This window comes from Anguilla anguilla, chromosome 1 (genome assembly GCF_013347855.1).
Source record: "Anguilla anguilla isolate fAngAng1 chromosome 1, fAngAng1.pri, whole genome shotgun sequence".
Classification (NCBI taxonomy): Eukaryota; Metazoa; Chordata; class Actinopteri; order Anguilliformes; family Anguillidae; genus Anguilla; species Anguilla anguilla.
In genome coordinates this window covers 73,936,765-73,963,277 of record NC_049201.1, presented here as the reverse complement: position 1 = coordinate 73,963,277, position 26,513 = coordinate 73,936,765, and the positions used below count along the sequence as shown (strand labels likewise).

The following is a 26,513-nucleotide window of genomic DNA, read 5'->3' as shown; positions in this document are numbered from 1 at the left end:
TTGTTATCTCGACAAACCGACCTAGCGAGAAAATGTTTGCTAGTTAGCTGACATTAGGCCACTGTTAGGGCTAGCTATAGCCTACTTCAGGTGTTGTCTTGTGGTAGCTAGCTAGAAATGTTCGTAACTGTCTATGCTGTTCAAGCGAAAACAAAGACACCGCACACTCAAGATCCAGATGCGTTTAAATGGCCTAATATTTACCGACGTTTCGCTCGCAATTTCATCTTGGTCTCAGACAACAAAAAACGCCGGTGTCTGAATTTATTGACTATCGTTAGCCCATAGCTGTGGATAAAAAATAAAAAAAAACATTGCTACGTTCATTGTTTACATTCATTATAATGACGTCATGTTTTATTTTCAACCAAGGCGTGATGTGCTTCATACTCCCTATACTTTTTCATGCCCTTGTCTTCTCTGCAGTACTCAGAAGACAGGCAGAGTGCACGCATGTGTTTGGAGGGCAGGCGGGGCTTGGGAAAGATAGCAAAGGGCAGGGGGTGGAACGTTTTTATATAAGCAGTCTGTACCTGTTCCCTCCATTGATATCAGGCCTATTACACCAGTGATGGGGAGCTGGTGGGTCAGAGTGTTTGCAGGTTTTTAGTATATGCCAAGCACTGGTGTTAAGTAGACCACAGCCTTAACTGAATTTTTAAAATGAATTGTAGTAATTTATTTGACAATATCAATAAATTTGGCAGTGCTAAAAAAAAAAAGAAAAAGAACAACTGCAATGAAACTCGATTGGTAAGTGAAATAGAGTCCTGAGACCTGTCGTAGAATACATGGATTTAAGACCATATATTTTTTCAGAAACAATGAGATTAAAACCCAAGATGTCCTCTACATGGGATCAAAATTCATTTCTGGGTCTTACGAGGACAGTGCAATGACAGTGTAGCAGATTAAACATAACAGTTAGCAGATTAACCACTGTACTCTGAAAGAAGAATTTCCACAGGGAACTGCTGCACATGCCATGGAATATCTGACTGTTCTAGATCACACCAGTGATGCTACCACATGAGACACACTGCAGTGCGTGCATCTCACAGCACAGAATAACAGGCGCAAAGGCATGAATCCCATCTCTTTGCTTCAAATGGACATGGAGCCTGGAACATAAGAGGTGAAGATGTACAAGGGACTGAGCATGGGATAGGTTTAGATTTTTGGTGTATGTTTGCCAGAAGCCCTTATTCATATAGTCGGACGGGGCGTGCATGTTGCAGCTTATCCGTTTTTACAGTTTTATATTTACTGAAACAAATGGTTGAGTGAATGCTTTAAGTCTACTCCTACTCCGGCATTGAACCTGCAACCCTCTTTACAAGCCCTGCGCCTTAAAACTGTGTCATCCCTTTGTACGTTCTGCATTCTCTCAAAGAGGATCCGACTACATGTGAGTGTTTCACTTTCCTGACACCTGGTGGCGCACCAAGATATTCCACCTCCAGCCCCAACTGCAAACACGGAAAAAACATGCTGCTTCCCTTATTGTGTATAAGTGAGAACCCTAGCTGTTTACCCATAATCTATGTTTCTTTGTGAGTTTGTGTTATCCTCTTTACATTACACACTTTGCCAGCTATTCATAAATATTTTTAAATTATTTCATTTTTTAAAGTTGTTAATGGTTGATGAAGCTACTGAGGATGTCTTTGCAGCTGAATAGTTAGTATGATTTACTTAGGCCTTGCATATTATATTGGACATATAAAATCAACTTTGCCATTCATAATCATAATCAATTTTGTAATAATGTAAAATAAGCTTAATTTCAAGTAATACCTTAATAGCATTGGAATCATGTCAGTTTTTTTTGAAACAAGAAAGTATTCCTTATAAATAAATTTTAAAAAATAGTTGCAGGAATGATTCGTTTTCTTGCCTTTATTTCAGAAAGTTAGAAAGCATCCATCAATTTTTACAGAACATGTAAAAAAAACATATCTAAGCAGTCATGAAAAAAGTAAAACGTTTTGCTTCAGTATTAGAGTATTCTCCTAGCTCTTCCTGAACAAAAGAATGACAACTCTACACATCATAACTGCTGTGGGTCTTTAATTTGTTAATTGTACAGCAAAAGTAAGAAAGAGCCACTCAATAGCTGACAGGTACTGGAAGAGAGTGTCAAGAAAAGATGATCATGCGTTATTGGAGTCTCAGAGAGATTCAGGCAGTTAGAATCGATAAGGGGAGCAGGGAGTGGTTCCTCCTGCACTTAGGCACTTTTGGCAGAAGACTCCCAGAGAGCGGTGAGCTGGGATTCGAGGCCCTGGATGTAGGGATTGAGCTTTGTCTTCAGGCTATCAGCGTAGCGGTACAGGGTCCGATCAACCATCCCGAGTTTGTCAAAGATCTCGTTTATGAGTCTTTTTTGCAGGTCCAGGGGCCACACAAATTCCATGAACTCCCCCACACTCTCCTCCACTTTCCTCTTCTGCTCCTTAGTGGAGGGGCGCAGCTGGTCATGCAGGTGGGACAGCAGCTGATCCACACTCATAAATAGGGTGCGTATCAGCTTCTGATGCATCCGTCGCAGGGCACGCTCTAGGGCTCTTGTGTCCAGGGACTCTGTGTAGGGGTCCAGCACCTGCCTCACCTTCTGCATCTGCTGCTGAATGTTGGCCCTCAGCTTCTCAGTTAAGGGTTCCAGCTGGACCCTCACTTCATTTATATCCGGCTGCAGGCTCTCTGACAGCTGTTCCACATGTTCAGAAAGCTTTTTATGTAACTCATGGCTAAAGACGACAACTTGATCCTGCACTATGGCTCTGTATTGGCTGGCCACTTCCACACTTTCTGTGATCTTTTCACTGTAGGAGACAAAAGGAGATTCAGATCATGAGAGTTTGTCAGTGACAGGTAAGTCTTCTACAGTCACAACACTCTACAAATGTGCTACTTACTTCATTTGCTGTCCAAACGCAGAGTTTCCAATGGTTTTCAGAGTATCTAGAACTATTTTTGTTGCTTTGACAAAGTAGTCCCAGAATGCATCTTTCACCAGATCCAGTTGTGGCTTGGGTTCCTCTGACCTCAGAACATTGGCTTGGCAGTCTGTTGGCATGTGACAAAACAATTTTGTTTGCTTTTGTAATACAGCATTGATAGTCAATTTCATTACATCTTTGCTATAGAAGTGTTTTTGATTTCTTATCAGCTTTTGGGACTTTCACAGAAGATAGTGTTCATTCCAAAAAGTGTTCTCAGTAAAGTTACTTACCATAAGCAAAATAGTAAAATTCACTCACCAGTAAAAGCAACAAGAGCAAGCACCACAAACAACTTCATGGCTATATCTGTGAACCTAAAGAACACCAGAATATTAATTAATACCTCATGACAAACTACATCTCATTTACAACAGCATAGTTAGTTTAAAACACTTGATAAATAAGAGCAGTTTCCATCTTACCTGTGTGTGAGCCTTCTGCAGTGAGTCTGATTCTGTCCTGCTGTGCCCGACCACTATATAGAGAACCGTGGGCAGGGATGTGGAACACAAAGTCCAAACACTACTGCCTTGATGTTACCTTTTGTGGATTTAATGCAGCAGACATCCTTGGACCTTTGCAGCACATGGACTCATACTGTACCTCACACGCACTTCTGCAGACTTGTCCGAAACCAAAGCCAATCAGTGCTGTTACTCAGTTTCATTCAATCTGCCACTGTCATGATTATTATGGAATGCTAAATTAATCAATGAATTCATTCCTGTTTCAAAGCCACTTGGTGTGGTTTTGGATGATGTGCTTTACTGCCTTTGTTTATTACAGCCCTTGGTCAAATGCAAGTATGTATTTGTATTTGAAAATGTATGTAAATACATATTTGAAGTATTTTCAAATACATTTCCATATGAAATACATTGTATTTCATTTGTGTAAATTATTTTAATGGAAAACCAAATACTTTCTCAAATAGTATTTAGAGCCTATACAGGCTTCATGCTGAAGGGGGTATCCCTGAGTTCTTCATTCATCTTTGCGAGTGGCCCTCAATGTGATGTCAGTGAGCTATAATCAGAGGGCACTCCAGGGGAACTACTAGGGGCAAGGGATTTAGTTTGGATTATGCGCATGGGTAGCCTACGTTGGCAATTTCAATCAACCCATGCGCTGCCTCTAACAGACATTAACCTAAATGCCCGTACATGTCTTTGCATGGGGGGATGGCAAACGCAAAATTCCTCATAAGCTACTTGCCAGAACTCAGACAGACACTGGAACTGCCTCACAGATGACACGGAACTGGACATACAGACGACACGGAACTGGACTCACAGACAACACGGGACTGGACTCAGATGACACTAAAATGGACTGACACAGTTGACACGACCATCCTGGGCCTCATCACGGACAACGATGAGACAGCCTACAGAGAGGAGGTGAAGACACGAACCAGCTGGTGCCAGGACAACAAACTCTTTCTCAACGTCAGTAAAACTAAAGAGATGATTGTAGACCACAGAAGACAGCAGGGGGGTGGACACCTCCTCATCCACATTGGTGATGCTGAGGTTGAAAGGGTCAGCAGCTTTAAGTTCCTCGGTGTGCACATCACCAAGAACCTCTCCTGGTCACTACACACAGACACCACGGTCAAGAAAGCTCGTCAGCGGCTCTATTTCCTGAGGAGACTGAGGAAGTTTGGCATGAACGCCAGCATCCTCACAAACTTCTACAGGTGCACCATCGAGAGCTTTCTGATGGGCTACATTACGGTCTGGTACGGGAACTGCTCTGCCCACAGCCGCAAATCACTACAGAGAGTGGTGGAGGCGGCACAGCACATCATTGGCAACAGACTCCCGGCCATTCAGGATATCTTCCACCAGCGGTGCCTGTGGAAAGCACACAGTATCATCAAGGATCACAGCCACTAAGCATGAAGACCGTTCTCCTCGTTACCGTCTGGCAGACGATACAGGAGCATGGCCACACATACACCCAGACTTGGTTTTTATTGCCAGGCCATCAGGCTTTGCAACTCACATATCTAAGTATTCCACATCGCATATTTGGACTGGACTGCTACATAACCAGGACTGCTACATATCCAATGTGCAATAATATTGTAATATTGTATACACTCGTCAGTTTACTTTTATACATAAATCCTCATTTTCATCTAAGTTCATAGTGTTATATTATGTATATAGTGTTATATTTTATCTATACCTCTGTTGGTAACCAGAAATGTTGCCAAGAACAATAGTGACCGTCGTTCCAGGTAGAAGCAGATCCGAAGTTAGTGTTTAAAAATCAGGAAGCATTTATTATACAGAAAGCCAGCAACAGGGATTCACACAAAAATGTTCAATTCAACTGTTAGAGTTTGTGGAGTTTATACAGTTACATTTACATATATTCAAATTTGTGCGCAGAATACAGCATGAACTCTGATTGGTTGTTTGTTATACAGAGTTGCCCTATAGGCTGCAATTTCTACCACTGTGTCTTATTGGTTGTCTTTGTAAAACAATGGCGGACTCTCACATGCACGTGAGGTTTTGGAATACACAAATCTGTCTGTCTCCTACAGCACAAACTTTCTGTATCCTAACAGTCCCTCCTTTTGACACAACATGAATCTCATGGTTAAGTCAATTTTACAGTTACATTTATTTAGTCATTGTTCAGGGTGAGGGCGAAAACCTGTCAAAAACCTGTGTTAGGAAAACTTCAGGCAAAATTCCCTCACGTCCCCCTTACGGGCGAACGAGATGTACTCCAAGAACATAACTTGTAAAGAAAAAAGTCCTTCTGTTGCTGGCTGGATGGATAGTGACATTGGTTTGGTAGGGAAGGCTCGATTCAAGGCTTGGTGGGATTTCTTGCAATTTACTCCTGGTTTGCAGCAACATGGTCTTGGAGGGGTGGTGTCCTCGGCGCCGGTGTGGTGTCATGGGAGTGTCCTCTCCGGCATATGAGGAAGAAAACAGAATACCATGTGAGGGCATTATCAAGTACTCCCAAGTTATTACAACTTGGTTCTATATTATGTATGCTGTCGGAGTCTTTGTATAGTGAACAACTTGTGTGGTTTGCTCATTAGTTTTACCACAGATTAACTGTACGAAAATTAATTTCACACCTTTAATTATCAATGCCAGTACAGTTAATCCCAGTATAATCAGAAAAATGTATTCAACTACAATTTTGCCAAGGTCACCCAAATAGCTCGATAACCATTCAAGAAAACCAGGTGTTGTAGGTGATATTTCATGTGCGGACCGGGAAACATTATTGATTTTTGAGATCACACGTTTCAGGTCATCCTGATTATCGGGAATATAGGAACAGCATTCGATGCCAATTATTTTACATGTCCCACCCTGAGCTGAGAGGATATAATCTAATGCAGCTCTGTTCTGTAGAGCCATCACTCTGACAGCTGTCAATTCCTCTGAAATTTTGCCTAGACCTAATGCCGTGCTATTGGCCAAAAGCTCTACCTCTTTGGAGAGGTCGCCAATTTGATCTAGAGTGGACATAACCCCATAAGTAGGAATGAGAGCACCAAGTGCTCTGTTCCAAACAGACTGATGGTGAGTTCCAAAGACGTCAGTTGATCTTTCATATCTGACTCGGTCCGGTAGAATAGATGTAATTCTCATGGCCGGGACCAAATGTCCTAAGGCGCAGATACCAGACCATGAATTAGGCAACTCAGAATAGGCATTGTTCCCACAAACCCAATAGACTCCCATAGCTGTGTGGTTTTGTACAGGTTTATCATGGTAGTTAATAACCGTATTGCAGTCCAGGGTCTCTCCAACATAAATAGAGCCATTTTGTTTGAGGCACCACAGATATGGGCCAAGAGACAGAGCAATGTTAATGGGTTCAGGATCACATATATGTTTAGGTCTGGTAACAAGTTCACTTTTGCTATCGCTATCTGCAGTGTTATACTTGGAGGCGATAGGTACGGACATCATTGGAACACCAAGTGCGACAGAATGTGGTATTAATCCACAGACATAGCAGCCAGTCTTATTTGCATGTTTGGCTGTCATGTGAACTAATTGCATGTAAATGTTATTGTCCACAGCACTTACTCCACCATGGCTCAAAACTGTGATTATAATTACAAATGAATTCAGCATGTTGGATGGGAGCATAACTTGAATGCTCAATTTGGTTGAGTATGTGAAAAAATTGGAACGTTTGCACCTGATTCGTGAAGGCTGCAGTCGTCCGTGGCAGGGAGTTCTTCAGGCTTTTTGAGGTCTTCGGGTGATGGGCATGGTTTGGTCCGGGATTGGTGGATCCAGACCGGGATGCCTGTAACTCGAAGAGCAGTCTCAGAGGTTAGTAAGACCTGGTGTGGTCCTTGCCATCGAGGTTGGAAAGATCTAGGATGAGGGGCTCTTATCATAACCCATTGTCCAGGTTCATATGTCTGCGATTCTTGCCCCCCCTCCTTTTGTTTATCTTTCAGAGTCTGTTTCATTACTTTACCGGTGAAGTGGGTCCCTTGGTCTGAGTCTATGTAGCAGGGAAGGCCCCAGCGTGGGCAGAATTCAGATGCGATTATTTTTGCCGTGGTTGCGGCATTTGCACAGGCTACAGGGTAAACTTCTACCCAGCGTGTGAAGTGGTCTATGAGAACGAGACAGTGTTCTTTTCCATGGCTCTTTGGAAGAGGGCCAATGAAATCCATCTGGATTTGCTGAAAGGGTCCAGTAGGCCGTGGCTGGTGTTTCATCATTACTTTTATTTTTGGACCTTGATTGCTTTTTGCACAAATGATGCAACGCCTAACGAAATCTTTCATTACCTTGGTCATTTTGGGAGACCACCAATGAAGTGACATGTTGTGCCGCATTGTTCTTTCTCCATTGTGTGCAATGCCATGGTATACTTCACAAAGCAATGAAAGGATGCTCTGAGGGGCAACAACTTTCCCGTCCTGTGTGTGCCAAATGTTGTCATCATTAAGAGTGCATGCATTTTCAATCCACGTCCATTTTTCAGCTCTTGTACAGGCATCCTGTAGTTTAGCTATGTCAATGTTAGTTGGACCCGACATGTCAATAGCTGCAATTTTGTAAGTAGGCAGGGAGTCATTTAAAGCTGCTGCTTTGGCAGCTTCATCTGCCCAGTGGTTACCCAAGCTGATTGCATCTTGTCCTTTAGTGTGCGCTTTCACTTTTACAACTGCTAGTTTGTTTGGTAGTTTAGAGGCAGTTACATTTACATATATTCAAATTTGTGCGCAGAATACAGCATGAACTCTGATTGGTTGTTTGTTATACAGAGTTGCCCTATAGGCTGCAATTTCTACCACTGTGTCTTATTGGTTGTCTTTGTAAAACAATGGTGGACTCTCACATGCACGTGAGGTTTTGGAATACACAAATCTGTCTGTCTCCTACAGCACAAACTTTCTGTATCCTAACACCTCACTCCATCTTTTAAAATCTTTTTTAATTTTATCTTATATTCTATATTATGACTAGTGCTTTATTGGTGAGCTGACCTGTTTTCTTGTCCAACACATTTCATTGTACCGTTGACCCTGTGTTAACCTACATATGACTAAGAAAACTAAACTGAACTGAACTGAACTGAAATGGACTGAGACAGGGAACCCTAAGGGATAATGAGACGCAAACAGAAACAATGATTGAATAATAGAAAACAGTAATACAATTAACACAGGGAAAACTAATGAGGGAGCAAACTGAAATACAAGCCGAAGTGCCACCATCAGGCAGCCCAGAAAAAGAATGACTGAAACAGAAAAAAAGCAGAATCCTGACAAATGGTGTAACTTCATTACTCGGCCGACCAATGGCGTAACTTCATAACTCGGCAGACCAATGGTGTAACTTCATCACTCAGTGAATCAATCACAGACATTCGCGTTTGTAGGGCTGGCCCCGGTGTTGCGGTCCAGCCAAAAAGAGGAAATACAGTTAAAACTGTGTCATCCTGTTGCAAGTTCTGCATTCTCTCAAACAGGATCAGACTACATATGAGTGTTTCACTATCCTGACACCTGGTGGCGCACCAAGATATTCAACCTCCAGCCCCATCTGCAAACATGAAAAAAAAACAAGCCGCTTCCCTTAATTTGTATAAGTGGGAACCCTAGCCGTTTATCCATAATCTATGTTTATTTGTGAGTTTGTGTTATCCTCTTTACATTACACACTTTGCCAGCTATTCATAAATATTTTTTAATTATTTCATTTTTTAAAGTTGTTAATGGTTGATGAAGCTACTGAGGATGTCGTTGTAGCTGAATAGTTAGTATGATTAACTTAGCCCTTGCATATTATATTGGACATATGAAATCAACTTTGCCATTCATAATCATAATCGGTTTTTGTAATAATGTAAAATAAGCTTAATTTCAACTAATGCCTTAATAGCATTGGAATCATATCAGTTTTGTTTTGAAACAAGTATTCCTTATAAATAAATTTAAAACAAATAGTTGCAGGAATAATTCATTTTCTTGCCTTTATTTCAGAAAGTTAGAAATCTGTGAACACAGCATCCATCAATTTTTACAGAACATGTGAAAAAAAAACATATCTAAGCAGTCATGAAAAAAGTGAAATGCTTCGCTTCAGTATCAGAGTATTCTCTTACCGCTTCCTGAACAAAAGAATGACGTCATAACTGCTGTGGGTCTTCAATGTTAATATTACAGGAAAAGCAAGAAAGAGCCACTCAATAGCTGACAGGAACTGGAAGAGAGCATCAAGAAAAGATGATCATGTGTTATTGGAGTCTCAGAGAGATTCAGGCAGTTAGAATCAATAAGGGGAGCAGGGAGTGGTTCCTCCTGCACTTAGGCACTATTGGCAGAAGACTCCCATAGAGCGGTGAGCTGGGATTCGAGGCCCTGGATGTAGGGATCGAGCTTTGCCTTCAGACCATCAGCGTAGGGGTACAGGGTCCGGTCAAGCATCCAGATTTTGTTGAAGATCTCTTTTTGGAGGCTTCTATCCAGGAGCCGCACAACTTCCCAGAACTCCTGCATGCTCTCCTCCACTTTCCCCTTCAGCTCCTCCGTGGAGGGTCCCAGCTGGGATTGCAGCTCAGTCAGACTCGATTCTACGGTTCGCAACAGTTTCCAAATTATGTTACCCAACGTGTTCCTCAGGGCGTCAGTGTCCAGGGACTCTGTGTAGGGGTCCAGCACCTGCCTCACCTTCTGCATCTGCTGCTGAATGTTGGCCCTCAGCAACTCTGCTAGGGGCTCCAGCTGGACCCTCACTTCGTTTATAGCCGGCTGCAGGCTCTCTGACAGCTGTTCCACATGTTCAGAAACTTTTTTATGTAACTTGTCACTAATGACGATCACCTGTTCCTGCACAATTTCTCTGTATTGTTGGACCACTTCCACACTCTCTTTGATCTTGGCACTGTAGGAGACAGACAGAGAGAGTGGTGTTCAGATCGCCAGCATTGGTCAGTGACAGGTAAGTCTACTCTAGTCACCATGCTCTACAATTGTGCTACTTACTTCACTTGCTGTGCCAACTCAGACTCTCTGATGGTTTTAAGAGCACCTTGGGCCGTTTGTGATGCCTTGACAAAGTACTCCCAGAATGCATCTTTCACCTGCTCCAGTTGTGGCGTGGGTTCGTCTGACCTCAGAACATTGGCTTGACAGCCTGTCGGCATGTAGCAAAGCAATTTTGTTTTACGTCCTAACGCAGCATCGATTGTTCATTTCACTACAATCTTTGCTATAAAAGTGTTTTTTATTTCGGGTCAACTTCTGGCACTGTCACATTATATAGTGTTCATTTCAAAATGGTAAGTTAAGGTGTTTTCAGTAAAGCTACATACTGTGAGCAAAATAGTAAAATTCACTCACCAGTAAAAGCAACAAGAGCAAGCACCACAAACAACCTCATGGCTATATCTGTGAACCTAAAGAACACCAGAATATTAATGAATACCTCATGACAAACTACATCTCATTTACAACAGCATAGTTAGTTTAAAACACTTGACAAATAAGAGCAGTTTCCATCTTACCTGTGTGTGAGCCTTCTGCTCTGAGTCTGATTCCATCCTGCTGTGCCTGACCTCTATATAGAGAACCGTGGGCAGCAATGTGGAACACAAAGTCCAAAAACTGCTCTTTGCATGGGAGAGGGGGGTGGGGGATGGCGAACTCAGACTTTTTGATAAGCTACTTGCCAGTTTAATTGTACCCATGCAATCTTTTAGTGGCCTTTAACAGTATTTCTTCTTTCAGAGCGTTTGACAGCCATATCTACAGTTCCATCTTTTACATTTAGTATGTTTGGACACTGATAAAATTAAACTGAGGCCGTCAGCAGTCACCTGGCGTGTTCTTATCAAAATACTGTCCTCTAATTATTCAAAATGCTCAACTTTCAGAACTGATAGCTTCTCGCATATCCAATGCTTTTCAAATCTTTCAACAGCTTGGTGCAATTGTGCATGTTGGACCACTGGCCTTATGTTGTGAAAGTATTTTCAAATAATTCCATTAAATCAAACAATTTGTATTTGAAAATCCAGTATTTAAAATGTTTTTTTAAAGTCATATTTGAAAGTAATTTCAAATATATCCAAATGTGTTTTCAAATACATTTTGTAATTTAAATACTCAGTATTTGCAAACGCTATATTTCAAATCATTTCTAAAAAAGTATTTAAAAATTAAAATACTTTAACTATGTTTTTGAACCAGGTCTGGTTTATTATTATTTTATTTTTTATTATTATTGTTTTTAAACTGATACCCTATTCAGTTTTGTTGCAAATCGAAGTTGATCAGTGATTAATGAAAGTGCAGTGGATTCCTCACGACCAGGACAAGGACATAATCTAAGGTTTATCTAAGGTAATGGATTTTGCCCTTTATCTGCGTGAAAAACATTTGTGAAATCTATTGGGAAATCCTGATGAATCCATCTCCTGGGCCAAACATTTCTGCTAACTCTGCGGAAATAGCACTTACTCATAAGATACAGCAGTTTTATATTATTTCATGTGGGGCACAAGACAACTTATTTAATATGGTACAGACATCAGACCCCAACTCCTTGATTTGATTAAGGGCTGTACTGTAATATGTGTCACATGGCTAATTGAGGTTTAATGTAATACAACACCTTAAAACAAAAAACTACTTTAATCACATCCTCACCTTCTGACTATAGTGAAACAAATACATTTCTTGCTAAACTGAACTACTTTTAATGACCCCCTGCATATGTTTTTTTTTAGAATGCATTTGGTAAGGAAAGACAAAAAATCAATTTATGGGAGAATGACTAATCATCAAACATGAATTATAATACATATATATATTTTAAAATCAGTCTGTACCTGTAAGCTTCATTGGTATAGCAGGCCTGTTACACCAATAATGGGGGGAGGACCAGACTGTGTGTAGGTTTTTAGTATATGCCAAGCACTGGTGTAGAGTAGACCACAGCATTAAGCTGAATTTCATAAATTAATTGTATACATTTTTTTGCCCATGTCATCAAATTGTTTGGTCCAAAAAAAGAGAACTGTTTGACTCATTTGCAATCAATTTCTGACTGGTAAGCCATGGAATAGTGTCCTGAAACCCGTAGTGGAATACAGGATTAAAGACCTATATTGGGATGGCAGGTATGCCATCCCGCCAAGTTACGCCTTGGCGGGGGCATGCCCCCATACCTATACAGCACCGAGAGTTTGGCACTTTTCAGGGTTCCCCACAGAAATAACCACAACAGCCACAGACACTCAGCCCTTAAAAACATTAAATTCTGTACATTCTGACCCCATTTCAACAGACAGATTTCATAAACAACTTCACATGTCCACACAATAAAGCCCCAAACTAAGGGGATTTCGCGTTTTCTCCTTCTTCTTCTTCTACTTCTTCTTCTACTTCTTCTTCTCATTCTTATTTTTCCTGCCGCCTATCCCACTAATAACATGTCTCCCCATTGGACATTTTACCGACACCCGCCAAATCTTCACCTACACGACCCAATGGAAAACTCGCATACACACGCAAAATATCCATACCTTCTTACTCTGAAACATTGACAGTACAAACAGCTAGTCCGCCTGTGGCGTAGTGGGTAAGGTTACAGTCTTGAGAACACAAGGTCAAAGGTTCAAACCCACCTAAGAGTGCCTTTCATTAAAGGAGTACGATGGTGATTTTCACACTTTCTCGTTTTTATGTGCTACTTGCACACGAGGCATTGAAGAAACACTATGAGTACAGTATTAAATATGTCCGCTCTGCATTTTTGGAAAAATATGCATTTCAAATTTTCCATCCTATTTTCAAACGGTTGACAAAGTTGTCAACTTGGTCCGTCACGAACACAGTACTCCCACACCACTCCCCTTTTCCACGCCCCGTAAACCCATGGATAACTCCGGACCCATAGTTTGCGCGGCTGGCTTACAGGCAAGACAATGCACATATTTGACTAACGTTAGGTTCACTTAAATTAGAGTGACTTTTAAGGACTATTGGATTATTTCTGGTTATATTCATTTAGCTAGCTAGCTAACGTTAGCTAGCTACGTAGTTTGCTTTCATAACGCAATGTTATCGATAGCGTTAGCTAGCTAGTTTGCTTTTATGAGGACGTCATAGTTGTGCTTTCATCTTAACTTGGCTAGCTAGATAGCAAAAATTTTAATTGGATATAAGTCAACGTCTTTACCATAGCTATATATCGGTACTTCATATACTACTAAGCTAGCTAGCTTGTGAAAAGTCTCCCAAAAACAGCACGTATCATGGGGGTAGCTATGGTAACGGGCCACGGTCTGTCAATCATAGCTGACTGACAGTTAACATAACTGACAGTTCTCATTACCACGCCCAGACGGTTCGGGTGAACTTTTATAGTGGGAAATTTAGGCTTAGAAAAACACGTTTTAAAGTACATTGAAATGACTGAATAATAAAAAATAATTATGCACATTTGTTTTGTTCTTGCCTAAAGACAACTGAGAAGTGTCACGTTCAACCACCATGTTACTCCTTTAACCTGCTTTTACCTTCACTAAAAATTGTCTACTACTTCTCAATTATTGCTTTTGCACCACAGTATTATGACGTACCGTCTGCACGTTCAATTGTTCACCGGCTACAATATTGCAAAGCCATATGGATTCAACCGGAGCTCTTCTGCTCTTACTCGCCTGTGTTCTTCTTTAAAACCACGGACAGGTTTGCTAATTATATTTCACGCATTGCATATGTCATGGTGCTGCCCCTAACAAGGTGGCAGACTGGTAAACCTCCGGTTGAACGATTGAATCCCGCCTCGTCCTCAGGCAGATACTTTCCTCTTTTACACTAACGTTCTCTTACGCTTATATTATATTTGCTTTACCAAAACTCACTCATGGCCACCCATATGCATTTCATGACGGCAAATGTATTCCTTTTATTACAAAGTTACACCAGTTCACCGCTGTGCCATTTCTACTAACTACATTTCTTCACTTGGCTACCGTACAAAACCTTCTTATCAGCAAACGTCACGTTTCTACATTCATGTTACCTTGCCCTGTTCTCTATCTAGCCACATACAAACAATTACGTGTATGTTCTGCTACTCCCCATTAAAACATTTACATTTAAAATCATGATTCACTCATAGTTATAACTACTAGCACTGAACATGAAAAAAACACAGCAGTGCAACGGATTTCACATGTTACTTAAACCTCTACTTTAACGGTTAATGCTACACAGCGACTGTTATATATACCATTCGATAAGGAATATAAGCTCGCTCATGGTCACTCCATTTACTTCGCACTATACTCCGTGATCATGTCAACCTTCACCTACATGCCCACTCTGCTAAAAACATATTGTTTCAACTACGGAATTTCGTAATTTCATCCTAATTTCTCTCACACTGTTGTCATTTTCTCATATGCAAAACCTGCTGGGACATATGCGTCTGCTCCTATTCTGCACTATCATGTTTTCCGGTTCTAGTTTAGCAAAACAGCGAAGAGGATTCCTACCTGCAGATAAGCCTATCAAAATGCCTTATAAACCTTACAAACACTAAAAGTGCATCTCCACGAAATAACAGACAATGGAGCAGGACAGAAGGATAAACCTTACAAACACTAAAACTGCATCTCCACGAAATAACAGACAACGGAGCAGGACAGAAGGCTACACAAGTTGCGACCTAGGGAGTTATAATTCTACGGGCGTGTTGATTATTTTGTCAGTCAAGGCTCGTTGGATGGACGTCAAATCCGTGAGTACATACCATATTCCATCTGCGTTCCTGATGCGTTTACGCTTACGCCACTGCATCCTTTCTCACAGCCACTGTTTTACATATATAGCAAACCGAAACTGCTGAACGGTACACGCTCATCAGACTGTACAAATTCACACAACGATAGCCATAATCCACACCCGTTTTTACAGGGTCGCATTTCTCACTCTCATAATAAAACGCTTTGCAAAAAGAACTGATATCTCATAAAAAACACGTTTTCAACGTACAAAAATGCCAAGTTACTAAAAAGTCTTGATATCAAAATGACGCCAAGTTACGATACTACAAACCATATAGGCTATCTTGCCTCACCGAAATGACATAAGATGTATCTCAAAGCAATGCTACCCAATATTTCCTCAGTTCTTTCAAGTCACTTGGCCCTGTGTTTTGTAATCTTACCATTTCACTATGTCATGCAAACTTTCTGTCAGATCAAAGAGACAAATATTTCGAATTGCCTCATGGAACACATTGAACATTGAAATTAATGTATAAATTAATTAATGTACAAAACTGCTGCTGAGCAACGACAGGAAGCACATTTCTCCAGAAAACATGTTTATACTTGCTTCTGAACTGAATTTGAGTACATGTGCAAGTTAATTGTATATTTGCTACGTACAATAAATACTGCATGTAAAACACATATTGTACATACATACATAGAGAACTTCTTTATCCGCATGGGGACATTTCCCTGGCAGCATCTTATATTCACATTCACGAACACACTTGTACCAAGAAACATACTACCATTCACGCAACAGAAAGCCTGGGCAGCGAAATACATAGGCCTACATACCAATACAAATTGGACATACACACACCTATTCAATCAATCTTGACTGTGAGAGAGCCATCCACACATGTTTGGCCTGTCCATGTAGTGCATGCTTATACACACAGGGCCAAGTGACTTGAAAGAACTGAGGAAATATTGGGTAGCATTGCTTTGAGATACATCTTATGTCATTTCGGTGAGGCAAGATAGCCTATATGGTTTGTAGTATCGTAACTTGGCGTCATTTTGATATCAAGACTTTTTAGTAACTTGGCATTTTTGTACGTTGAAAACGTGTTTTTTATGAGATGTTTTTTACCCCACTGGGAAGGCTTTCCACAATACTTTGGAACATGGCTGCAAAATGGATTTGTTTACATGCAGCCACCAGAGCATTATTGTGGTTGGGCACTGATGTTGGAACATATGGCTTGGCTTGTAGTCGGTGCTCCAATGGGGAAGGCAAAAGGCATTTAAGGAAAATAAAGAATTAAAGCTAGGTGACTAGTGGGACAGGGGTCTTACTACTAGTCAAAACAAAAGCTAAATTTTAAAATCCTATACCTTTTTCTTACCACAGTTTCTCTAAGAGAGCTTTTCTCTGTACCGGTTTTTGTGTACGTAAGTAGACACTAAAGCAAAGAACAGATCTCACGTGAGCATATATAAGCTCTCTCAGTCAGGTGCAAACAATCGGTCGTAATCAAAAGCCATCACGGAGCACCCTCAGGCGGTCCTGAAGATTACCACACTCAGTTACCTGAAACAGCACTCAGTTTCCTCAACAGGGATACTGAGTAGCCGATTAGCGTGAAACGGCGTCGATTAGCACAACCCACGACGCCGCACAGCAAACGGAATAAGGAACCATGACAATTAGGCTTATCAAAATCAAACGTTGGGAACATTATTAAGAAGAAAGAGTGCACTGGTGAGCTCCATAATTGCAAAGGGCCTGGTAGGCTAAGGAAGACCTCTACAGTTGATGACAGAAATATTCCCACCATATTTAAGAAAAACCTACAAACACTTTTTCAGCAGATCAGAAGTGCTCTTCAGGAGGCAGGTGTGGATGTTTCAGTGACTACTGCCTGCCGGAGACTTCACTAACAGAACCAGGGAGGAGCACTGCAAGATGCAAACACTAGTTTGTTGCACAAACAGAATGGTCAAGTTACAGTTTGCTAAGAAGTACCTAAAAAGCCTGCAGAATTCTGGAAAAAGGTCTCATGGACGGATGAGACCAAGATTCACTTGAGTGATGGAAACAGCAAAATGTGGATGCCACAATTAACTGCCCAAGGTCTGTGAAACATAGTGGTGAGGGTGTTATGGTTTTGGCATGTACGGCTGTCATATGTACTGACTCACGTGTCTTCCTTGATGATATAACTGCTCATAGCTGCAGCACAATAAACTCTGAAGTATACAGAAGCACCTTATCTGCTCAGGTTCAAGCAAATGCCTCTAAATTCATCGGACGGCACTTCATCTTACAGCAAGACAATGATTGCAAACATCTGCTGAAGCAGCAAATGAGTTCTTCAAAAGCAAAAAAAAAAAAACCCGGATAACTGGCCAAGTCATTCACTTGATCTGAATCCAATTGATCATGCATTTCATTTGCTAAATAGAAAACTTGGCAGGTATGCCACCCTGCCACATTAGTGCTTGGTGTGGCATTCCCCATACCTATACAGCAGTGAGTTTGGCACTTTTCCGAATTTCCTACAAAAATAACTACAATGACCAAAGACTCTCAGCCCTTAAGAACATTAGCGTCTATACTTTCTGATCCCGTTTAAGCAGACAAAATTCACAAACAACTTCACGCATCCACACAATCAAGCCCCGAATTTAGGGGATTTTTTGTTATTCTTTTTTTTAATATATATTTTGTTATTATTTTTGCTGCCGATTACATCTTTGTAAATGCTCCAGCACCGCAAACAATACGGCTCCCCTTTGGACATTTAGCTACATCAGCTTATACAACCATCGGATACACAAGCAAAATGGACTTCTAAGGAAGTGCACAGGTCTTTAAACCATCTTTTGTTTGAGTGGAAGCTAGCTTGCTTGCTGACGAATAACTAAACTATTGCTTTTACAGCTGTATCATCTTTGAGGGAAACTAATTAATATTTCTGAAACTCATTCTCTGTCATTTCACACGCAAACTCCACATACTATCATTTCATGTCTAAGGATGGATATTGTTCACATTCTGATGACACTCCTGCAAAACAACACTTTACAAACCTGAAACAGTAGTCTACCTTTTTAACAAGACCAGGTTAAAGTATACGGCTGGACCAAACCGGCCAACGTCACAGACATGCGCGGTGTAACTTTATCACTCAGTCAGTCAGTCAGTCAATCACAGACATTCGCGTTTGTAGGGCTGGCCCCGCTGTTGCGGTCCAGCCAAAAAAATGAGAAAATGATATTAAATACAGTCTTTATTGCAGGCACATCCCATTGTTTGGTGAATATTTCTGGGTAAAATGCAACCACTCTTTAGACCGTTTCACTTTCAGCATTTTGACAGAGTTTAATGTTAGCTAGCTTGCAAATGAGTCACTGGAGTGAGTGTATAATGTTAGCACAGATGGCATTGAAATTAAGCACCAAAAGGTGCATTACGATTCGGTCCGGGAGGTAACGTTAGCCTACTGGTTGTATGAGAACTAGTGTCTGCTATTGGGATTTTGGTACCAAACTCTACTCAATGACTCAATGACAGGCTACATGACTACAAGCAAGTCACTACAACCTCGGACTGCTATTGCAGGCTTGGCCCAGCCTGGGGCTTGTTCTGCAGGGCTGCAGAAACAATGTTATACACACAGCAATCCAAATCATCAAAAGCATACAGGCAAGATAAAGTATGGTCAATTTCAATGTGCATTGGCATCTAAGTAAGTGTTTATACACTATACAATATCCGCAGAATCCGCCCCTTTCTCACCACCTACTCAACCCAGCTCCTGGTCCAAGCAATGGTTCTATCCCGCCTGGACTACTGCAACTCTCTTCTGGCTGGACTACCGGCATCTGCCACCAGACCCCTGCAGCTCATTCAGAATGCTGCGGCTCGTCTGGTCTTCAACCTCCCCAGACACTCCCACGTAACTCCCCTGCTCACTACCCTCCACTGGCTGCCTGTTATAGCTCGCATCAAAACATTGGTTCTAGCATACCAGGCAGTCAAGGGATCAGCCCCAGCATACCTTCACAAGATATTCAAACCCTACATGCCAGCCAGATCCCTCCGTTCTGCTACCTCAGGACGCCTAGCACCTCCCCCTCTTCGCACCTGCACTTCCAGAACACGTCTCCTCTCTGTTCTGGCCCCACGATGGTGGAATGACCTCCCTGTGGAGGTCAGAACAGCTGAGACTGTGACCCATTTCAAACGACGACTGAAGACCCACCTCTTCAGGCTGCACCTCTCCCCATCCCTTCCCCCCTGTAAATGACTAAACTTAGGGTTGTAACTAGGCAGCTGTTTAATAGGTGACTTAGTTGATGCGCCAGTCTTAACGACTACTTGTAATTTTTATGTGTATTTATTTTTCCATAGATTGCGTTGTTGCCGTTCTCGTTGTTAGTGTTAATCAGTTTAACCACCAGGGTCCAGGTTGAACTATGCGGTTGTTCCCTGTACTTGGACCGGTACTTCTCTCTAGGGGTTTCGTCATACTTGTTCCTGGTTATGGTTATACACTTTGTTGTACGTCGCTCTGGATAAGAGCGTCTGCCAAATGCCTGTAATGTAATGTAATGTTATAATTTAATTTACTTATGAAATATTGATATTCAAAATACATCATAATGTTCAGTACATATGTTTAGGAAAAGTCACTAAGGGGATGGCAGGTACATTGATTTTCTTGAAGTGAACATTCTCTTAAAATGGTAAAATGAAAAAACACAGGGCCAAGTTACTTGAAATAATTTAGGAAACACTGGGGAGCATTGCATTGTAATATTGCTTGTTTAATTTGTTTGAGCTAAGATAGCCAATTACACATACAAGTACACATCGCAACTGCTCTGGATGTTCAGTGTTGTTAATAGTACTGCAAAACTAAGAAAGAGTGCTCATATACTGACTGGTATTGGAAATGAGCATCAAGCAAAGATGATCATGGTGCCTTATTGAATTCCCAGAGAGACTCAGGCAGTTAGAATCGATAAGGGGAGCAGGGAGTGGTTCCTCCTGCACTTAGGCACTTTTGGCAGAAGACTCCCAGAGAGCAGTGAGCTGGGATTTGAGGTCCTGGGCAAAAAGGTCCAGCCTCACTTTCAGGTCTACTATGTAGGGTGCCAGGGCCTTCTCAAGCATCCGGGCATTGCCCATCACCTCTCTTAGGAAAAGATTGATCAGGGGACTCACACTGCGTTCAATCTCCCGCACGCGCTCCTCCACTTTCTTCTTCAGCTCCTTAGTGGAGGGGCCCAGCTGGGAGTGCAGGTGGGACAGCAGCTGATCCACACTCATAAATAGGGTGCGTATCAGCTTCACATGCATCCGTTTCAGGGCACGCTCCAGGTCCCTAGTGTCCAGGGGCTCTGTGTAGGGGTCCAGCACATGCCTCACCTTCTGCATCTGCTGCTGAATGTTGGCACTCAGCTTCTCTGCTAAGGGCTCCAGCTGGACCCTCACTTCATTTATATCCGGCTGCAGGCTCTCTGACAGCTGTTCCACATGTTCAGAAAGCTTTTTATGTAACTCATGGCTAAAGACGACAACTTGATCCTGCACTATGGCACTGTATTGGCTGGCTACTTCCGCACCTTCTGTGATCTTTTCACTGTAGGAGACAAAAAGAGATTCAGATCATGAGAGTTTGTCAGTGACAGACTGTTTTCTACAGTCACAACACTCTACAAATGTGCTACTTACTTCACTTGCTGTCCAAACGCAGAGTTTCCAATGGTTTTCAGAGTATCTAGAACTATTTTTGTTGCCTTGACAAAGTAGTCCCAGAATGCATCTTTCACCAGATCCAGTTGTGGCTTGGGTTCGTCTGACCTCAGAACATTGGCTTGGCAGTCTGTTGGCATGTGACAAAACAATTTTGTTTGCTTTTGTAATACAGCATTGATTGTCAATTTCATTACAACTTTGCCATAGAAGTGTTTTTGATTTCTTATCAGCTTCTGTGACTTTCACAGAAGATAGTGTCCATTTCAAAAAGCGTTCTCATTAAAGTTACTTACCATAAGCAAAGTAGTAAAATTCACTCACCAGTAAAAGCCACAAGAGCAAGCACCACAAACAACTTCATGGCTATATCTGTGAACCCAAAGAACACCAGAATATTAATTAATACCTCATGACAAACTACATCTCATTTACAACAGCATAGTTAGTTTAAAACACTTGACAAATAAGAGCAGTTTCCATCTTACCTGTGTGTGAGCCTTCTTCAGTGTGTCTGATTCCGTTCTGCTGTGCCCGACCACTATATAGAGAACCGTGGGCAGGGATGTGGAACACAAAGTCCAAACACTACTGCCTTGATGTTACCTTTTGTGGATTTAATGCAGCAGACATCCTTGGACCTTTGCAGCACATGGACTCATACTGTACCTCACACGCACTTCTGCAGACTTGTCAGAAACCAAAGCCAATCAGTGCTGTTACTCAGTTTCATTCAATCTGCCACTGTCATCATTACTATGGAATGCTAAATTAATCAATGAATTCATTCCTGTTTCAAAGCCACTTGGTGTGGTTTTGGATGATGTGCTTTATTGCCTTTGTTTATTACAGCCCTTGGTCAAATACAAGTATGTATTTGTATTTGAAAATGTATATAAATACATATTTGAAGTATTTTCAAATACATTTCCGTACGAAATACATTGTATTTCATTTATGTAAATTATTTTAATGGAAAACCAAAAACTTTCTCTAAAAAATACATTCCTTTAAATAACTATTATTTATACAGGCTTCATGCTGAAGGGGGTATCCCTGAGTTCTTCATTCATCTTTGCGAGTGGCCCTCAATGTGATGTCAGTGAGCTATAATACAGAGAGCACTCCAGGGGAACTACTAGGGGCAAGGGATTTAGTTTGGATTATGCGCATGGGTAGCCTACGTTGGCAATTTCAATCAACCCATGCGCTGCCTCTAACAGACATTAACCTAAATGCCCGTACATGTTTTTGCATGGGGGGATGGCAAACGCAAAAATCCTCATAAGCTACTTGCCAGAACTCAGGCAGACACTGGAACTGACTCACAGATGACACGGAACTGGACATACAGACGACACTGGACTGGACTCACAGACAACACGGGACTGGACTCAGATGACACGGTACTGGACTCACAGACGACACTGGACTGAACTCACAGATGACACGGGACTGAACTCACAGATGACATGGGACTGAACTCACAGATGACACGGTACTGGACTTGCAGACGACACGGGACTGGACTCAGATGACACTAAAATGGACTGACACAGATGACACGACCATCCTGGGCCTCATCACGGACAACGATGAGACAGCCTACAGAGAGGAGGTGAAGACACGAACCAGCTGGTGCCAGGACAACGAACTCTTTCTCAACGTCAGTAAAACTAAAGTGATGATTGTAGACCACAGAAGACAGCAGGGGGGTGGACACCACCTCATCCACATTGGTGATGCTGAGGTTGAAAGGGTCAGCAGCCTTAAGTTCCTCGTGTGCACATCACCAAGAACCTCTCCTGGTCACTACACACAGACACCACGGTCAAGAAAGCTTGTCAGCGGCTCTATTTCCTGAGGAGACTGAGGAAGTTTGGCATGAACGCCAGCATCCTCACAAACGTCTACAGGTGCACCATCGAGAGCTTTCTGATGGGCTGCATCACGGTCTGGTACGGGAACTGCTCTGCCCACAGCCGCAAATCACTACAGAGAGTGGTGGAAGCGGCACAGCACATCATTGGCAACAGACTCCCGGCCATTCAGGATATCTTCCACCAGCGTTGCCTGCGGAAGGCACACAGCATCATCAAGGATCGCAGCCACCCAGCATGCAGACTGTTCTCCTCGTTACCGTCTGGCAGACGATACAGGAGCATGGCTGCACGTACCACCAGACTTGGTTTTTATTGCCAGGCCATCAGGCTTTGCAACTCACATATCTAAGTATTCCACATTGCATATTTGCTTACCTGCTCTGCTGTTATTCAGCCAGGACTATCAATCATGACTGCTGGTATTAAACCAGGACTGCTACATATCCAATGTGCAATAATATTGTAATATTGTATACACTTGTCTCTTTACTTTTATACATAAATCCTCATTTTCATTTAGGTTTATAGTGTTATATTATGTATATAGGGTTATATTTTATCTATACCTCACTCCATCTTTTTAAATCTTTTTAAATTTTATCTTATATTCTATATTATAACTAGTGCTCTTATTGCTGAGCCGACCTGTTTTCTTGTCCAACACATTTCATTGTACCGTTGACCCTGTGTTAACCAACATATGACTAAGAAAACTAAACTGAACTGAACTGAACTGAACTGAGACAGGGAACCCTAACAAAAGGGCAGACAGAGAGACAAACAGGCGGGGAGACACACAGCAAGTCTGACTGACACTTCCAAGGACAGAGAGTCAGGGAAGGAGAGCGGCAAATTTAACGACTGACATACAAACTGACAGACGGGCAGACAGGACTATAAACAAGTAGACTGACATGCAGACAGACAGGTAGACAGGCGGGTAAACAGACTGGCGGACGGGCCGACGGCCTGGGGGGGGTGGACAGACAGGCCAACACACTGGCTGACAAACACGCAGGCAGACAGGCAGACAAACAGACAAGGGGGCAGGTGAACAGACTGGCCCCATCCCCAAGGGGGAACGCCCTCCAAGGCTTGCCTGCAGAAAAGCTGCAGGGCTGCTGGATGTGTTAGGTCTCTGGGCCCTGGGCCGGGGCATCGATGGCACTGGACAGGACAGGTGGCCCCTGCTGGAGTCTGGGCAGGGCAGGCGGCCCCTGCGGGACAGCGGGCGGAGCAGACGGCCCTTCCTGGACGCTGGGCGGAGCAGGCGGCTTCTCCTGGACGCTAGGCGGAGCAGGTAGCTCCTGCTGGACTCGGGACTGGGCAGGAGGCTCCTGCTGGACTCGGGACTGGGCAGGAGGCTCCTGCTGGACTCGGGACTGGGCAGGAGGCTCCTGCTGGACTCGGGACTTGGCAGGAGGCTCCTGCTGGACTCGGGACTGGGCAGGAGGCTCCTGCTGGACTCGGGACTGGGCAGGCGGCTCCTGCGGGGCACTGGGCAGTGACGGCTCCTGGGCACTGGGCAGAGAGGGCTCCGGCGCACTGGACAAAGAGTATTTTTTGGCCAGTGGGGGCATATCTGCGGCCCCCCGGAGATACTCCTCCCAGTGGAGAGGCGTAATAATGAGGGCATGGAAGTCAGATGACTCGGCAGGCCCTGAATTAATCAGCCCGCCGTGGAGGGAGTCCTTCATGCCGTCCTGAAATAGCTGGCACACGACGGACTGGGGCAAGTCAGTCTGTGCGGCCACAGCGCTAAACTCGGTCGTGTAATCCAACAATTTGCGCAACCCCTGGCATATGTCCACCAGTCTTAGCGCTGCCTCCTGACCGGACAGGGGGGCCCGTCCTTCGGCAGGACTGGACCTGAAGGGCCTCCCAGCGATCACCGGCTTGCGCCAGACCGGTGGCATGTCGAACACAAAAAACCAAAAACCAAAGGAAGAAAGAAAAAAAAATCTCTGTTGGGTCCAGTACTGGCTGGTTCCTTCTGTCAGGTAACGGGGACCAGGACCCAAATGCAGATTGAGAAAAAACTCAAAGAATTTCAAAAGGTGAATCCAAGCAAAGACTTTAATCACAAAAGGTAACAAAAAGCAGGGAACAAAAAGGCCTCGCAGGGCAACTCAGAAAGCAAAGCAAAAATAGAAAACAGAAGAGAATCCAATAATCCCAAAAACGCAGAACAGAACTTGGGCAGGGCAGAACACAGGAAGGCCGAAAACAGGCAGGCGGACAAACAGGCAGGTACGCACGGGCAGAATAAACGGGAAAAAATACAGGCAGAATCACACAGGCAGAATCACAAGGAACCAGCACCCGTATCAGGGAACCAAAGAACTTAAATAGACAGGGAAACTAATCAGACACAGTTGAGCACAATTCACAATTATAGACAGGGAAGGGATAATGAGACGCAAACAGAAACAATGATTGAATAATAGAAAACAGTAATACAATTAACACAGGGAAAACTAATGAGGGAGCAAACTGAAATAAAAGCTGAAGTGCCACCATCAAGCGGCCCAGATAAAGAAAAACCAAAACAGAAAAAAGCAGAAGCCTGACAAATGGTGTAACTTCATAACTCGGCTGACCAACGGCGTAACTTCATAACTCGGCCGACCAATGATGTAACTTCATAACTCGGCCGACCAATGGCGTAACTTCATAACTCGGCCGACCAATGGTGTAACTTCATAACTCGGCCGACCAATGGCGTAACTTCATAACTCGGCCGACCAACGGCGTAACTTCATAACTCGGCCGACCAATGGTGTAACTTCATAACTCGGCCGACCAATGGTGTAACTTCATCACTCAGTGAATCAATCACAGACATTCGCGTTTGTAGGGCTGGCCCCGCTGTTGCGGTCCAGCCAAAAAAATGAGAAAATGATATTAAAGACAATCTTTATTGCAGGCACATCCCATTGTTTGGTGAATATTTCTGGGTAAAATGCAACCACTCTTTAGACCGTTTCACTTTCAGCATTTTGACAGAGTTTAATGTTAGCTAGCTTGCAAACGAGTCACTGGAGTGAGTGTATAATGTTAGCACAGATGGCATTGAAATTAAGCACCAAAAGATGCATTACGATTCGGTCCGGGAGGTAACGTTAGCCTACTGGTTGTATGAGAACCAGTGTCTGCTATTGGGTTTTTGGTACCAAACTCTACTCAATGACTCAGACAGGCTACATGACTACAAGCAAGTCACTAAAACCTCGGACTGCTATTGCAGGCTTGGCCCAGCCTGGGGCTTGTTCTGCGGGGCTGCAGCAACAATGTTATACACACAGCAATCCAAATCATCAAAAGCATACAGGCAAGATAAAGTATGGTCAATTTCAATGTGCATTGCCATCTAAGTAAGTGTTTATAATTTAATTTACTTATGAAATATTGATATTCAAAATACATCATAATGTTCAGTACATATGTTTAGGAAAAGTCACAAAGGGGATGGCAGGTACATTTATTTTCTTGAAGTGAACATTCTCTTAAAATGGTAAAATGAAAAAACACAGGGCCAAGTTACTTGAAATAATTTAGGAAACACTGGGTCGCATTCCATTGTAATACTGCTTGTTTAATTTGTTTGAGCTA

The 26,513-nt window shown here is 42.7% G+C and overlaps 4 protein-coding genes across 7 annotated transcripts; all 4 read right to left on the bottom strand.

Moving 5' to 3' along the window:
* Nucleotides 1-1,881: 1,881 nt before the first annotated feature.
* Nucleotides 1,882-9,106, bottom strand: LOC118230004 (apolipoprotein A-I-like). 3 transcript variants are annotated; one of them, XM_035422673.1, is made up of 5 exons: nt 8,428-9,106; nt 3,428-5,198; nt 3,264-3,319; nt 2,919-3,069; nt 1,882-2,825 (listed from the first exon to the last, which is right to left on the bottom strand). In XM_035422673.1, exons 3-5 carry the CDS (start codon nt 3,301-3,303, stop codon nt 2,231-2,233), a joined length of 786 nt encoding a protein of 261 aa, XP_035278564.1. In that variant the 5' UTR covers nt 3,304-3,319; nt 3,428-5,198; nt 8,428-9,106; the 3' UTR covers nt 1,882-2,230. The 3 variants fall into 3 exon arrangements, with proteins under 3 accessions (XP_035278564.1, XP_035278554.1, XP_035278544.1); XM_035422663.1 differs by having other exon boundaries at nt 3,264-5,198; XM_035422653.1 differs by having other exon boundaries at nt 2,919-5,198.
* On the bottom strand, nt 5,269-8,432 carry LOC118229956 (syncytin-1-like). Its single transcript, XM_035422569.1, has 2 exons — nt 7,804-8,432; nt 5,269-7,467 (listed from the first exon to the last, which is right to left on the bottom strand). Exon 2 carries the CDS (start codon nt 7,142-7,144, stop codon nt 6,014-6,016), a length of 1,131 nt encoding a protein of 376 aa, XP_035278460.1. The 5' UTR covers nt 7,145-7,467; nt 7,804-8,432; the 3' UTR covers nt 5,269-6,013.
* Nucleotides 9,107-9,477: 371 nt separating the features above from the next.
* LOC118230082 (apolipoprotein A-IV-like) lies at nt 9,478-21,390 on the bottom strand. 2 transcript variants are annotated; one of them, XM_035422823.1, is made up of 4 exons: nt 11,028-11,125; nt 10,864-10,919; nt 10,507-10,657; nt 9,478-10,405 (listed from the first exon to the last, which is right to left on the bottom strand). In XM_035422823.1, exons 2-4 carry the CDS (start codon nt 10,901-10,903, stop codon nt 9,829-9,831), a joined length of 768 nt encoding a protein of 255 aa, XP_035278714.1. In that variant the 5' UTR covers nt 10,904-10,919; nt 11,028-11,125; the 3' UTR covers nt 9,478-9,828. The 2 variants fall into 2 exon arrangements, with proteins under 2 accessions (XP_035278714.1, XP_035278724.1); XM_035422833.1 differs by lacking the exons at nt 10,864-10,919; nt 11,028-11,125 and adding an exon at nt 21,343-21,390.
* LOC118230015 (apolipoprotein A-IV-like) lies at nt 19,934-21,273 on the bottom strand. Its single transcript, XM_035422685.1, has 2 exons — nt 20,998-21,273; nt 19,934-20,905 (listed from the first exon to the last, which is right to left on the bottom strand). The coding sequence occupies exons 1-2, from the start codon at nt 21,210-21,212 to the stop codon at nt 20,317-20,319; spliced, it is 804 nt and encodes a 267-aa protein (XP_035278576.1). The 5' UTR covers nt 21,213-21,273; the 3' UTR covers nt 19,934-20,316.
* Nucleotides 21,391-26,513: the final 5,123 nt, after the last annotated feature.